This window comes from Lonchura striata, chromosome 2 (genome assembly GCF_050655825.1).
Source record: "Lonchura striata isolate lonStrDom1 chromosome 2, ASM5065582v1, whole genome shotgun sequence".
Taxonomy (NCBI): domain Eukaryota; kingdom Metazoa; phylum Chordata; class Aves; order Passeriformes; family Estrildidae; genus Lonchura; species Lonchura striata.
The window spans coordinates 42,550,081-42,565,754 of NC_140704.1; the positions used below are offsets into that span (position 1 = coordinate 42,550,081).

Sequence of the window (15,674 nt, forward strand, 5' to 3'; positions counted from 1 at the left end):
AGCAGTGCAGACTGCAGCTTGCTGAGCCCTGCCGTGCCCAGTGCAGCTCCCCGACCCAGCACCTGGTGTAGGGTGAATCCTAGGTACCATTTCCTCAGGCCTCTGGGAGAACAGGCTGTGGAGGCATTGCTTTGGAAAGCAGAGTGTTTCAAGAGCCCTCCATGGCCAAGCAGGAGACACAGGTAGCTGCCAGGCTGCAAAGCATTTATTTTTCATATAACGTTCCCCTTCCAGCTCTGGGCTGTGGCCAAGCAAAACCCATCAGTGCCTCACCATGGCAGGTGACACTGCCAACTGCTCCAGCCCCTCACCAGCTCAGCCCCAACCAGCCTGCTTGGGGACAGGAGGAGACCCTCTGTCTCAGGTGTGGGGGTCTTCCAGCTCCCTGACATGTGCAACCACCTTCTCCAGGAAACCATAAAACAAACCAGATTGATCAGCATCATTCTTTACTGATATTTGTGTTTTTAAAAAATCTGATAAAGCCACAGTACAGGCTGTTGTGAGCTATAATGAAGAAATGGTGGTCTAAAAAGACAAGAGGATGAGGCTGAGGGGAACTGGGCCAAGTCACTTGACCAAGGCAGCACGGGAGGTTACTGGCAGACCCAAGAGGAGGCTCCTGTGTCCCTGAGCCCCATTCTAGCTCACTGACTGTGCACAGTCCACAGCGATATTTCACAAAGTGGTGCAGCTTGGTGGGTGTAAACAATTATGCCAACTCAGTGCTCTTGCCCAGTGTGCTCTTGTGCCAGTCCCAGTGCCCCAGGGCCTTCATGCCCTCTTGTTTTACTGAGTGCATCTTATTTTAATATGGTACATCTCCCTATCCCTTCCACCGCTACTCCAAACATTAGCTAAGAAAAGAATTGGTTTGAAGGTTATACACCAAAGCAGTGTGCCTGCTTTTGGCTTCAGCACACCCCACCCCATGCCATCCTTGGGCATGAGGAAGTGGTGCAGAAACCAAGCTCTGCATCCCCTCCTTACTGCCACCATCAGCCTCATTGACCCCCACCTGTCCTGAACACTGCAGCGTTGAACATCCCAAAACCCTTCCCTTGAGGCCTGTTCCCTGGGGGCAGAAAATAACCTAATACTCCTAATGCAATTAGCAATATGAAGTAATTAGCAATAACCTACTATTGGCCTTGGCACAAAGATGGCCTGCCCGAAGACAGAGCGAGTGCCAGGGGAGGGATCTGCAGGGCTCCAGAGGCTGAACCCTGTGCATCACAACTTGTCGGTGGCACCTCATTTCGGAAGCGTTTGCTTTCATCTCCTTTTCTTAATTTTGAAATGATTCAATTTATATGCAATTTTCTGTCAAAATGATTCCTGTCAGTGTGGTGGCACCGCAAACCTTGAGTGACAGGCCAAGCGCTCCGGCTGGTCTCTCTGGATTGCCTCTCCCTACAAATAACCCTTTAAAATGCACGCCTGACAGCTGAGAAATTTGACATGAGAAACAGGCTTGGATGGCTGCTGTGACAGGCAGAATTAAGTGTTTGGTGGCCAAACCACTAAGATAAATCTAGTGGGCCTTGAAACCAACATTATGATATTTCAAAAAATTTATTTCCCCACTCCTTTCCCTGCTTTTTAATGACATTCACTGTGCAAAAATCAGATTTAAAAAGCAGACCTAAGGAACTGCATTGTAAACCAGTTTTCTGAGGAGGACTCCCCAAATCCACAGGACTGTGACTACCTTGTACCTGAGCTGGATAGTCCTAAGCCCACCAGCATAGCCCCAGATCCCATATGTAGCATCCCTGCTACTGCATTCTTAAAAATTAGTGAATATGTGAACAGTGGAAGTTGGTTTTCTTCTCTTCTTTTTCTTTTCTATGCTCTGACCACGTCTCATCACATTCTTACAGACATTCCTACTCACCCACAGGAGATTTCCCTGATGTTTCCCTGACTTTAGCTGAGGCCAATCCTTCAATCAGACAGACATCATCTCTGCAGGATGAGAGACAATCCCCACTCCAAGAAACTCCTAAGAGATATAGGCAGCAAAGGGAGATGGAGGAGAGCAGGGAGGTGGGTCCGCACCCACCTTGCAGACAAAATGTGAGGCTCCAAAACAACCACGTCTCTCACCAGGTTCTCAGGACAGCTGACCTACAATTTCCAGTACCAAAGATCTCCCGAGCCTGATCCCTCTCCCCTTGAACTTAGCCAGGAGGAAAAGCTGTTCTGTCCCCATTGCAAGGCACAGGACAGCAGTGTGGGGGGCTCCATTTGCTGGTATCTCCTGACAGATCCAGCTTAGCCAGGAGCAAGTATTTTGAAACAGGAGAGCTGAGACCTTTCCGTAGGGTTCTCTGAGTAGGCCAAAATCCAAGGAAATCAATGGAGACCAAAGAAGGCTGTGGGTGCTGTTGCACATCCACAGCAGATCCCCCAAATGACTCCACTGTAGGCACTAGAGAATCTTCTGGTATAACCCTGACTCCATTTCATAGACCCTGACTTGCCTTTCCACTTGCTTGTCCTCATAAAGAAATGCCGACTGCAGAAGGATGAAAATAGGCTGATTTTTTATTCTTTCCCTTTCTGTCCCAGTGGACCTGCATTCATTTCTCCCTTGGGAACTAAAGACAGGCAGTGGAAAGGGGACAGATTTCAAGAGCTGTCAAGAAACAGAAAGCTATTCTGCTTCTCAGAAAGTAAAGCTGAAGGATTTTTTCTTCCTTTTAGAAAAGTGTGAGGCTCTAATGGATTTGAGGGTCTATGAATATGACTTTTCACATCTGCCAAGATAATTATGAGCTTGAATGAATTTGAGACCAAAACCCTGCCCAGATAAATCATACCTATGAAGCACTGATTAAAAACAAGCCATTCAGAAAGCCTTCAAATTTATCTTCCCTTCCCACTCCACTGTCTCCTGTATCTGTTGGTAATGGGTCTCAATGCTTTACTAAGGAACTGTAGAGGAAACCCAGGTATTTCACCATTTCTTTGCAGGAGGTATGAAAGAGATGGGAAATTAAGGCAATAGGCATCAAGAAGAATGAAGAGAGATTTGGACTCAGACTGGGTCTGGCACTGGGACACAGAAGATGCTAAGAAGCAGGTAAGGTGTACAACTGAGTTTTGCATCTTGTTTCAAAGTGTGACATGCACCCATGACCCACTTACCAAATCAGTATCGCCACAGGAGACAAGCAAGAATCCCTAACTCAGAGAAAAACCTGGATGTGGGTGATTTCTTTCAGTTCACTGTGTGTGGGAACAACTCGTGCATCTCAGGTTTTCCTCATTGTTCACATGAAAATAAGCCCACCCAAGTAATTTATGGAATGCATTGAATTTTCATAAATATGCTGAAGAAGCTGCACACCCCAATGCAGTAATTAGAGTAAATTAATGCTGCTGGGATGCCTCTGTCACCGTTTGTCTGACTCAAGACAAAAGGCAGAGAGGTCACATCCTGAAGGGAGAGTAATCCTTTGTAAGCAGTGTTTAAGATGCCAGAGGAAACAGTAACATCTGCAAAGGAACCACACGTTCCCTGAGTGCACAGGCTTTATACTTCACACAAATACCTGTTGTATCCTCCTTGTTGTCACGACTCAAACACAAGCATATGGAGAAAGGGACAAAGAGTTATTAAGTCTTTTAGAGGTGATTACTCATTCCTCCAATTTAACATTTTAGATAAACACTACAAACTCTGAATTGCTTGTCAGAACACAGTATTGTTTTTACAGAACATGAGCTGAGTCAAATGAGTTAGGGTTATATTTTCATTTTTTTAATTCCTAAGGGCTATTTTTAAATCTCTCCCATGTTCAGCCAGGAAAAAAGAAATCTTACCAGCCATGTTCCATGTCCAAGACATTTGCTGTGTTATTAGAGAAGGAACTGTTTCCTAGCCTGCTCCTCCAAGAAAAGCTGACCATTCTGCATCACCAAGGGTCTCAGCCTCCATCCTCCACCAGCTTTTGGAAACAATTGAACTTCAGCCATGTTGTGGCCTCCCAAGTCCATGGGAGAGGGTGAACCTTCCAAGTGGCACAACATGGGTGTCCCAACGGGGCTCCATCCCACTGGGTTCCATTGCTCCCAGCAGCTGCTGTAACAGCTTGAAGTTCAACACTGACTTTCTATCTGTATTTCACCCCAGGCACCTCTATCCTCTTCAGTTGTCCTTCCCAAGGCAGGATCCTCCCTTTTTAAGCCTTATATTTTCTTCCTCTCTCTTTGTCCTTTCTAGATACAAACCCCAGCACCCCAATGAATCTGAAACACCTTATTTTTTTTGACTGTCACCATGTAAATCAAGAGGTTCAGATCTCTATTCTTTTGTTTCCCACTAATCCTGGACCATCTGCAATCTTCACTAGCAAATAAATGTGCGTGTGTCTGTGTATCCTTTGCTTGATCACTGTTTGAAAATACGGGATTTTGGATGAAGAACAATTCCATCCCACCGCATATAAAAGCTCTAGCACTGATGTCTCATTTTGAGATCTGTTGTTGAGACAGTTTCTCATCAAATATGTACAGCAGTCCCTGTAAATTACACCACTTGCAAAATGAAAAGGACATATGGTGCTGTGTCCATTGCTTTGGAGGTGCCCTGCCAGCAGAGATGCCGTGCTCTCCTCGGGAGGGTGATGAGTTTGACTGACATTAGCTGGCAGTTGTTGCACTCATAGCTCCTCATTCTTCTTAACAAAGGCTTTGCCTAGCCATCCACTTGTGCTGATACCTTGAGAGGCTACCTAGAGGCTGGACAGTGTTAAAGGAATAAAGTAGGTATTTATTAAAAAGGCCTTCAGAGAATGCACCTTGGGCAGTACGAGAGCACGGCCGAGGCTACACCCAGGAAGGACGATGGGTCACAAGTTTTCACACTTTTATAAGCTTTTGTCCATATACATATTGAGGTTAATTGTCCAGTTACAGCTTCAGGTTATGAAATCACATCCTCCCAGTTTGCTCTCCTCAATTTTTCCTAGTTTATACTTTTTGGGCCTGAAGCTGCAATGGTGTCCTTGGTTCTCAGGCTGGAAAAGGATTGTTTTGTCCAACTAAACTGTGAAGAGAATTTGCTAGCACTTTATATGAAGTTCAGAGTTATATACTAACGCAGTACAGAATCTGGATAATATGAAAAATAAAACTTAAGGCATTAGTGGCTTTATGGAAGGTGGCCAGGAAAAGTCACTGGAAACCCTGTATCATTACAGAAAAAAAATCCTGAAGAGTTCCAAAGTTAATGCACAAATTACTTCAGTTTAGAGAGACTAAGAGTTAGTATTGAGGGTTCAGAGAGCTTCATGGCTGATTCCCTTGGCCTCCTGAGCAGGAGTTGTCCAAGTTCATCTTACTGTGGAGGTGCTTGGGCAGAGAAAAGGACGTGTGGTGGGGCTCTGCAGGGAGCAGCTCAGCTCGTCCCTGCCTGCTCTGGCACCTCACAGACAGGGCTAGGATGAACACAGGTTCTCCTGCACCATCCAGAACTCCCTGCATGGCTTAAAACTGTAGGCAGCTTCCAGGAAGCCTGAAAGGGAGCACAGACAATGCCAGGTGGGAGCACAGAGCATTGCTACCTGAGATAAATTTTGGTGGCTACTGGTGCTGCATGCCTTGCCTCCCCACTGAGTGTGACTGTGGCTCTCCAAGACTTGCCAGAGGTCCATTCCTACCTCTGCATGTGGCCAGATCCTGGGGGAAGAGCCTGCCCTCCTGGATCTGCTGTGTGCCAGCGTCAGGAGCCCAGAGGACATCAAGCTTAGCATCTCACTTCATTTTCCTCAGAGCACCTCAGCAAACCTCCAGCTCTAACCTGCAGGATAACATAAAAACAAGGGGAAAATGAACACAGACTGATGCATGGAACGTTTTCACCCCCCCACATCCCTGCTGCCCCCCCCAGAAAAACAAAAAGAAAGAGAGAAAGAAAGACAGCAGCAATCTGTTTCTTTTCCTGGAAGGAGTATTGGCATATGCTTGAGTTGGGACCACAAAGACACTCTATTGGCTGTGTACATACCTTTGCACTAAGGAAAGTCCTGTCATTGTGATGCCAGGATGGAGGAAAGCGTATGCATTAACACATGGAGCAATCAGGCAGTATTTAATCTGAGAGCTTTGAATTGTGGCTGCTGAAAATAGGGTCTGACCAACATATGGGCTCATGAATCTTTCCTGACAGCCCTGCAGTTACAAAAGCAAGAAGTTGAGCCTCCTGGTTATAAATTGGTCATTAATAAATTTAGGTTGACAATTAGAAAGTTTCTAATAATCAGAGGATTAGGTTCTGGGAACTTTCAGACAGGAGTGGGCTGTGAACCTTTGTCACCCCCAGAAGAGCAGCATAGGAGAAGAGAGGAGAGAACTGAACGGCATGGGGAATTCATCCTGTCCATGCCCCCAGGAATGGCTTTGTATCACCTGCTAAGGTAAAAGCAATAGCCCTGGAGCTGAATTTCTCAATTTCTTGAAAGTTTTGAGTAGGGTGGCCAGAAAGAAAGGCCAGATTGTCAGGGTCTAGCTTGTCAGGCATGTTCTCCTTCCAACGACCATGAAGATACTGAATTTGCTGTCTGAGCAGTGACCACCCAGGGCTGTTGGCAGTGCCTGTGACCCTGAGCCCTCTCATCCTGTGGCATGGCACTGGGACTTCCTTCAGCCCACAATCCCAAATTTTCTATAGCATGCTGGAAATTATTTTGTACCATGGATTGTGTGGATGTTTTTAAGTCTCCTGTTGGAATAATTGTCCTATGGCACAACTGCCTGCACTGACATTTAAATGCAACTCTCCCTCCCACTCTAGACCTGCTGTACTGCCAGCAGAGACCTGGCATATCCAGTGTGAACATTCTTCCTTCCAAGGTCACAACCAGGTGTCTAGGAGTTGAGGAAGCCTGCTCACATCTGGGATGAGGATCTGCATGCATTGCCAACAGCAGCGGCTTGTCAGCCTCTCCCAGGGCTTTGAAAAATCCTTCAAGCAACTGGAGCAAAAATGATGCCACTTTCAGCTAGTCAGAATTCATTTATTTCATTATGCCATGAACTCTGCTTTTTTTTTTGCATTATCCACAGAGACTTCTAGGATGAGCTAAGACTCACGTGTGCAATGTGAATGAGACAAGCAGTAGAAATAAAAGATAAACAAGGAAGAAACCCCTCCCTGTAAAGTTATTCAGGGATTCCAGGGAGAAAGAGAAGGAAGAAAGAAAAAGCTCTCAAGCCTATTTTCCATCTCTCCTTTAGAAGATTTTTACATAGCACCTGACTGTGACAATAACACAGCTAGCAATGGCCCCTTCTTTTGTAAATAGGAGGCTCAAATAGTGGCAATAAGAAGTCTTGACTGGTGAGTTATTGTGAAAAATATTCAGATGTTTTGCTCTCTCACTGTGTGTCTGTAGGTAAAGCTCCAGGCGATCTCAAATATAATATTCTTTCATGCTATTTAAATGTGCACACCACTACTCTTTTGAAGTATCTCTCATTTTCATCAGAGCAGAGCTTCCTGATAAGATTCTGCCACATGAACCTTTATCAGGGCTCTGAAACACCACCTGCACTCCCCCAGCTGCCCAAAGCGGATGCGAGGGAAGAGCTCAGCTCTGCTGAGGGCCACGATGAGCAGGTCAGGGCCTCTCCTCCCTATCTGTGAGGAACAGTTACAGAACTAAATAATCCTGAAAAATACCCTCCAACCAGGGATCACCAGGGAAATGCTATAAAGTACTTCTCCTATAACAAGAACTGGGTCAATGCACTTCAGGAAGGAGGAAGTGGCTCTGTGCTGGTGGCAATGACATAATTTTTATGTTGGTGACCAGTACAAATTGCTGACTGCAGGTGGAAGACGTATCTAATTTTGATGCATATAGTGGTTTGAAAGCTTATGGGAGAGGTGGAGAGTTTGCCAGAAAGACTTGCCTGGAGCCCACTCAGTTTTATCATCTCTGAAAGGGAAGTAAAGAAAAGATGAGTAACTCTTTGTTTATCTAAACCAAGAATACAATACAGGGAGAGCTGCACAAAGTGAAAGTTGGGCCACATTCCTTCTGAAAGCCACATTCCCATCAACTGAAAGTTGCACAGCCCCCAGGAATGCAGCTTTTGCAGGGAAAAGGGAGTGGGTACACCACTAGTACCCACAGGGCCTGTGTCAAGGTAGGGACAAGGACTGCAGGACAACCAGGGGTGTCATGTTTAAACTGGTAAAAGATGATCTTTCTGCTTCAGTGAAGGAAATCCCAGTACAAACTCAAAAGTACCTGAGTATGACAATAGTACATGAAGCTTCAAACTCAAAACAACGTCAAAAATTCCTAAATTAAATCCCCAAACAAACCAACCCAGCCCCCCTTCGTCCCCCCAGAATTATAGCATGGAATAACAAAAAGCTGAAGACCTGAAATGAGTAGACCACACAGTCATCCCTATAATTTGCTCCACTTACCACTTCCTTGCAAGCTGTATTTACTCATATACCAATAATGCTGTGAATAGAAATTAGCATGCCTTCATGTCGATAAAAGGCAGGCACGTGGAGCTTTCAGAGACACTTTATCAGTGTGCACAGGAGAAAAGCAAAGAAACCTTATGGGGCTGGAAACATTTAAGGGGCACTATAATTGAAGCAAGACTAAATAGAGCTGTAAATTAGACCAGATTTGTCAGAAGTCAATCAGTAAATGCAGAGATTTCTCTTTCAAGTCTATTACAGCTCAATGAAAAAAATTGAAACACATTCAGATGCCAAACACAGTAACAGACATGCTAGTCAAGAAACAAAAGCATGCTAATACAGCATTTTTCAAGAATATGCATCACCAGCAAATCAGTTGGCACAGAACTGTGGATGGTTCATGGTAATAACAGATTTAACATCTTTTAACTACAGATCATGCCAAGGGGTGCAATCCTGCTCCAGGAATTGCTCACATCTCCCAGACTTTTCAGCACAGGGATTAGAACTGGATTTGCCAAGTACTGGTATTGGTTTAGGAAATACAGCAATTATCTGCTGAGCTCAGGGATAGGGCAGATGCCCTGCTCTGCCCCTAGCAAGCCCACTGCACATTCTGTGTGAAGTGATATAACAAACACAGGGACTTCAAGCTCTTTATAAACAGCAGACGCCATTTCTTTATGCTCAGCTCCACAAAGTAAAATAAGAAGCATATCCATAGTCCAGCAAAGTACACCTTGGTCAACCATAAAGGCAAAGTAAAGAATTGGCTAAGCACGTCCAGTGCTCTCAAGTGTTTGTGCCATCCTTTTTGTTTGGCACCATTCCTTGCCCGGGAAGGCAGCACAATTGTCTGGCCTTAGGAACAACCTTAGAAGAGTTAACGTTGCCATCGTGTGGCAACCTTCAGAAATCAACTACACTCTTCGTTTTCCCCGTAGCTTTACAAAAAGGAAAAACCAGCCCAGAGGGCTGGACAATGCCCGTGGACGGAAAGGAAGGTGGCTTGCTCACAACGCAGGTTTCACAGAGGTTTAATGAGTTGCTGAAAAAAACAGCAGATGCTGCTCAAATGGAACACCCAGTCAGAAATGCACAGTGCAGGTACCAAAATCTGATATATTCTGTTATTGCTCTTTCCCCCTTTTGGCCAAATTGTTAAAAAACAGTAGTTTGACAGAAATACTGCTTGTTAGGTGTGGTTTTAGAGCCCAGCTTTCTTTTAAAGCACAGAACACTCTCTCTCCCCAGCACTGCCTAAATCTTTTATGCCCCACTCTCATGGAGAAGTGCTAGGGCAGACACAACTCTCCACGTTTTATACTGCTACCAGGTCACTCTCCAGGACAATCCCAGCTCCCAAGGATTACTGTACACCTTATATCGTAGAAAAGTTTCAGCTGCCTCAGCAGCTGCCAAGTGGTAGGAATGAAAACACTGGATAAATTGCAGTCATAGGCAAAGATGTTCTGGGGAAGACAGTACCTTTGAAAATGAGTAAATGCTGCAGAAAAAGCATTTCTGAGCTCCTTATGATTGAAGGCACATCTATTTTCTGTACAGGCACTTTTTACCATTTTTCCCCCAGTCTTATATAACCAAGCTTAACAGTAGTACATAAAAAAAATCAAGAACCCTAAGGGACAAATCTTTTACCTTAAAGTACCTCCAGGTTGATATAACTTTGAAGTTACTTTCCAGTTGAGAGTTTCAGAGTAGGTGGATTTAATCACTTCAAAATCCAATTTAAAATCAAGGTCTCCAGACACTTGAACATGGCTTTTAGTCCCAATTTGCATAATTTCTGATTATTTTTTTTTTTTCACTTAGCAGTTATATCCCTTCCTATCAACCATGTGCTTGAACTTTGTAGCTCAAGACAACACTGTATACTTCTAAGTGTTTGGGTATGCCTAATGCTGGCTGAAATAATGTAGCACTAACCGTGTAAATAGTTAAAGCACACATTTTTAGCAACATATGCTTATCAGTGTACTTGACAACATATATTTTAAGTATGTATATAACGATATAAAGGTCTCACAACCTTCATTCTTTAAAACATATACAATATCCTCCAACTTATATTTGACTGAAAAAATAATTTGCTTTTAAATTACCAGATACCTCAGACTTCCAAGATTTCTCCAATCAATGTGAAGAAAATTTATCTCCTGCCAAGAAACGACAGGGGGAAACAAAGGAAATTACATGCATGCTGACGCTGAGATTTGTAAGCATTATTTTATAATGCAAAGACTAAATTGAGCAGTTCAGTGTTTCAGATGAACTAATTTTTAGGTCATGTTCCCTTTTACTTGATGGTTTTGATTAAATAGGGAAATTATATGCTTCATAGTTTAAGGAATTGGAGTTAATCTCAGGTCTTGACACAAAATCTTACCCTTAAGCATTCCAAAAAGCAAGCATATTGAAATACATGGCGACAAATTCCATCTCGTTAGCACATCACAAATTGCTGTAACTGTCTTACAGGGCAACTAAGGTGCTTGACATCTGAAGCATCCAAGTATTCCAGGTCACTACTTAAAAAATCCGGGAAGTTTTCTAGAAAATAATTTAGTGTTTGAACAGCAATTTGTCAAGTCTTTAAAACGCTGATATTCTTGTATTCTAACAAGAACACATCCTTTCAGCATATGACTGAATTTATACAGAACTGTTAGTGTGATTATTTTCACACATTTTGCACTCAAGACTGTTCAAGTAGTATTGTCCATTCCCAACCAATTTCATTAACAGACTGCTTTTAAATGTCAGGATCTGACCTACTTCAAATAATGGGAAATGCAATTATTTCAACTAGAATTGGGTACAGAGCACTGGGCACAGCATGGCAAAAGCATTTCTGCATGTTCCTGGGGTGTAACAGAATCCAACACTTGGACATTAAAAATGAGACAGACAACCACTCTTGGTCAGAAATAAAAACAAACGTATGATTAAAATTTAAATCAAGTGTTTGTAATTTTAAAACTAGAACAAGGACACAGTTATACATAATGAGAAGTTCATTTTATTTCTGTGCCTTCTGTGCCTTGGGTGCTGGCGCCTTCTCTGGCTTCTTAGCCTTGGGTGCCTTCTCTGGCTTTTTGCCCTTTGGTGCCTTCCCTGGCTTCCCTGGCTTCTTGCCTTTTTTAGAAGCCAATCTCTGGAGCTTCTTCATTTCATGCTTGATGATTCTGTTTCTCTGTTAAAAAAAACAAACAAACAAAACGTTAACACTTGATCAGAATGAAAAGAGCAGGAGTTCAAATATTGTGCCTAATTCAAGTTCTAAGCTTTAAGATTCTGCCTCTTTTCATTACCACCCTTTACCATGTATTATATTTGAAATGTCAAATTCCACCTAAACTGTTCCAATCTACCAAGTGGACATTATCATTCTGGCTGGTAGCTCAGGCATCTCAATATTTCATGTGTAATGATTTTCATTAGAGGGTAAAATACTAACAGCAACCCATGTAGAATATTTGATTTTATAAGCAGGCAATTCCTTCCCCAGCTGTAAATTGGGAGGACTGACACATACATGGATTATACAAGTCTGATCAGCTACAGAAGAGGAAGTAGTGACATAAAAAAAGCATGGAAAATTCAAGGCATTTCACACCCATAACCCAAGCCAGCTGTGTAAGCAAGCTACTAACACTGGATGTGACTCTGAAGTGAATGCTACAAGTATTAACCCCATGAAGAAGCAGCACTCAAACACTTACCATTTTCTTCGCTTTCATCACCTTGTAGCGATCGAAGTCAGTCATTTTGGCTTTCTGTGTGAAAAGAATCAGTCACGAAACTCAGATATATACAAGTAGTAAAACTCAGCATTACAAAGCATTCCTAAAGTAACTGATCATCTCTAAAATAGCTGCACTTCTGGAACTAGCTCACAATTTTAAAGCCTTTGCACCATCCCAGGCTTCAGAAAAAGGAGGCTGTTATAGAAATAACTGAACAAAACCATAACCACTGTTAAAACACATTAAGTTTAAGCTGGTAAGTTAAAAACCTATGCCTTGTCTATCTTTAAGCCTAACCTGCTATTGAAAATGTGCAGCCTTTAGACTGTACCTAATTTTACAAAGCAGAAGCAGGACATGTACTCCTCATCCAGTTAAACACTGTTACCTTTTCTCGAGCCTCAATCTTCTTTGCCCATCTTGTCGCTGACCATTTTTCATTTATATTTTCCTTCTCCCAGGCAAGTCGCACACACTTCTGACGAGCACTGCATTGGAACAGTCACAAAATCGTATTCACAGTTTTTATTAAAAAAGGTTCTCCCTGATGCTGGCCTCCCAGATTTCATTCAAGGAAAGATGACTCTACTGCATTACTTCAGACACCTTATAAATGCCACATGCATCTGTGGCCTAATTAATGTTCTGTAAGTGCTGTGCTAGAACTGCCAGAATCACAGAATGGGTCAGGCTGGAAGGAAACATGGGGGTCATGAACTCCAACCTCCCTGCTCAAGCAGGGCCATCCCAGAGCACATGGCACAGGATTGTGTCCAGGGGTTGCTGAGTATCTCCAATGAGGGAGACTCCATCATCTCTCTGGGCAACTTGTTCCAGTGCTCAGTCACCTGAGCTCCAGGAAATCCACATCTCTCTTGTCCTGAGGAGCTCAGAACTGGACACAGCATTCCAGGTGTCACTTCGCTAGAACAGGATCACCTCCCTCGCCCTGCTGGCTGCACTCTTTGTGATGCCCCCAGGATACCATTGGCCCTGTTGGTCACAAGGACACTGCTGGCTCAGGGACAGCTTGTGCACCACGACACTCAGGTCCTTCTCTGCAGAGCTGCTTTCCAGCAAGTTGGCCTCAAGCCTGTACAGGTGCTCAGGTACAGGACTCTGCACCTGCCCTTGCTGAACTTCCCAATGCCCATCTCTACAACTTGTTGATATCCTTTTGAATGGCAGCACAGCACTCTGGGATATCAGCCACTCCCTCCAGCTTTGTGTCACCAATGAACTTGCTGAGGAGGAATCTGCCCCTTCATCCAAGTCACTGATGAGAACATTAAACAATGCCAGGCCCAGCACTGAACCTTGGGGGACACATGTGACAGGCCACAGGTGACAAGCCACCGATCACAGACCTCTGGGATCTGCTCTCAGTCTACTTCACTGTTAAAATGAGCAGCTGTCCCTAGCACTGCTACAGGATCAGAAGCACTGCCCTTTTCTGATTCTAAATTACAGAAATTCACACCTTAACCAAGCTAAAAGAACAGAATGAGTTCAGCCTCCTGCAATTCCAGTGTTGTCCTGTAGGCAGGGAGCCCATTTAATGCCTGAAGGTAGTAACTTATGCAGCAGCAAAAGCAAAGCTGCAGCAGCACTGACACTGCTTTCCTCCACACCATCTACCACAGAGCTCTGAGACGCCTTCACTGCTCTGAGACCTCCTTTGCTCCTGAACAGCAGCTATCAGCCAACACTGGCAATGAAAACCTAAATATATTCATCTATGATAGCAAAGTGTGCCAAATTTTTACTACTCTTTGAACCTTCTAGACATAGCAAGGATCAGTCATCAAGTGACAGCATGGGAGTTTTTTTCACACAGGACAAGAAGGATGCCAGCTCACCTGTGTGGGAACTTCAGGACAAAGTCAGTCAGCTGCATGCACTTGAAGGGCATGGCCTGCCTCCTGACACCACTGCAGGGGCCATCCACCAGTGCCTGAAAAAGGGAAACAAATATGGGGGGTTTGCACCCACTGCATTCGATTTAGACAGCTTCTTCCTAAAAATGTATGAACAGTATCTTGACAACACTGATCCAAAAATTAAACACGTATTATGCAGATAGAAGCAGAGATTGTTAAATCTTGCCTGTACCACTCAAACAGAAAGAATTCTGAAGGCCTGCCTTTGACAAAAAAAAACCAAACTGAATAAAAAAAAAGTAGACAAAACTAAGATAGGTGCAGGAATAGTCCCCTAGCCCAAATATTCACTTTACACATAAATTAATGCCATTTCATTAGTAAGTGTTAGACTCAAAACTGACATCCCTTTTCCACTGCTACACAAAGGAAACACACCAGAGAGGAGGATTTATAACTTGCCGGGCAAAAAGTGTGCTCCTAAAGCTGTTTCAAGTACAGCAGCTGCTAAAACCTATCCTTCTATCAATTGCTTATTTGAAAACAGAATTTCTACTGAAGTCAATACACACAGCCTGAGCATACAAGCTTCTGTTAAGGCAGAAAGGAGGAAACACAGGGGCCGTACTCACAACTTACCCTATTTTGGTCAATAACATCCACGATGGCCACCAGTTTGCCAGCATGTGGCCCGAAGGAGATGAAGGCAACTCTGCCAATCTCCACAAAGCGCTTGAACACCTGGGAGGGGAGGAATGGACAGAGTTAGGTGAGAACACAGCCAAGGCCATCTTCAGATTCAAGGCTCTGAGAACGTTTAAAAGAGCTCCCCAGAAAAATCACAGAATGGCTAGGGTTGGACAGAGACCTTAAAGATCACCTACTCCCAACCTAGTCCCTGCTGTGGGCAGGGACATCTTCCACTTCACCAGGTTGCTCAGAGCTCCATCCAACCAGGTCTTTTAAAACTTCCAGGGATAGAGCATACACAATTTCTCTGGACAATCTGTTCCAGTACTTCAACACCCCCACAGTAAAGCATTTTTTCCTACTACCTCATCTAAACCTACTCTCTTTCGGCTTGAAGCCATTCTCCCCCCGCCCCATCACCACATGCTCCTGCAAACAGTCCTACCCCATCCTTCCCCTAAGTTCTCTTCAGCTCCTCTCAAGCTTTCGAACTGCACCAAACCCCAGCGCTGGAGCAAAGGGGCCGCGGCCGGGCGGCGCTCCGAGCCCGGCCCTGCCGGAGCCCGCACGACACGCGGAGCGCGGCCCCGGCCCAGCGGGGCTGAGGCGGGCGCGGGCTCCCCGCCGCCGCCGCCGCGGTGCCGGCGCAGGGAGGCGCGGGCGGGAGCGCCGGGCGAGCGCCGGGCGGCAGGCGGGGCGCGGCGGGGCGCGGCGGGCCCGGCGGAGCGGGGCACGGCCGCACGTACCATGATGGCGGCGGCAGCGGAGAGGCGGGGCGGGCCCGCCGGCGCCCGGAAGCCGCCTCGGCGCCGCCGCTGCGCGTGCGCGGGGCGGGGCGGCCGCGGGGGCGCGCGCCGCGCCCGTGGCCCCGCCGCGCGC

The 15,674-nt window shown here is 45.0% G+C and overlaps 1 protein-coding gene across 1 annotated transcript; it reads right to left on the bottom strand.

The window, feature by feature from the left end:
• Window positions 1–11,475: 11,475 nt before the first annotated feature.
• On the bottom strand, window positions 11,476–15,578 carry RPL14 (ribosomal protein L14). Its single transcript, XM_021525896.4, has 6 exons — window positions 15,542–15,578; window positions 14,745–14,846; window positions 14,085–14,179; window positions 12,614–12,713; window positions 12,202–12,255; window positions 11,476–11,672 (listed from the first exon to the last, which is right to left on the bottom strand). The coding sequence occupies exons 1-6, from the start codon at window positions 15,542–15,544 to the stop codon at window positions 11,499–11,501; spliced, it is 528 nt and encodes a 175-aa protein (XP_021381571.1). The 5' UTR covers window positions 15,545–15,578; the 3' UTR covers window positions 11,476–11,498.
• Between the last annotated feature and the right edge of the window lie 96 nt (window positions 15,579–15,674).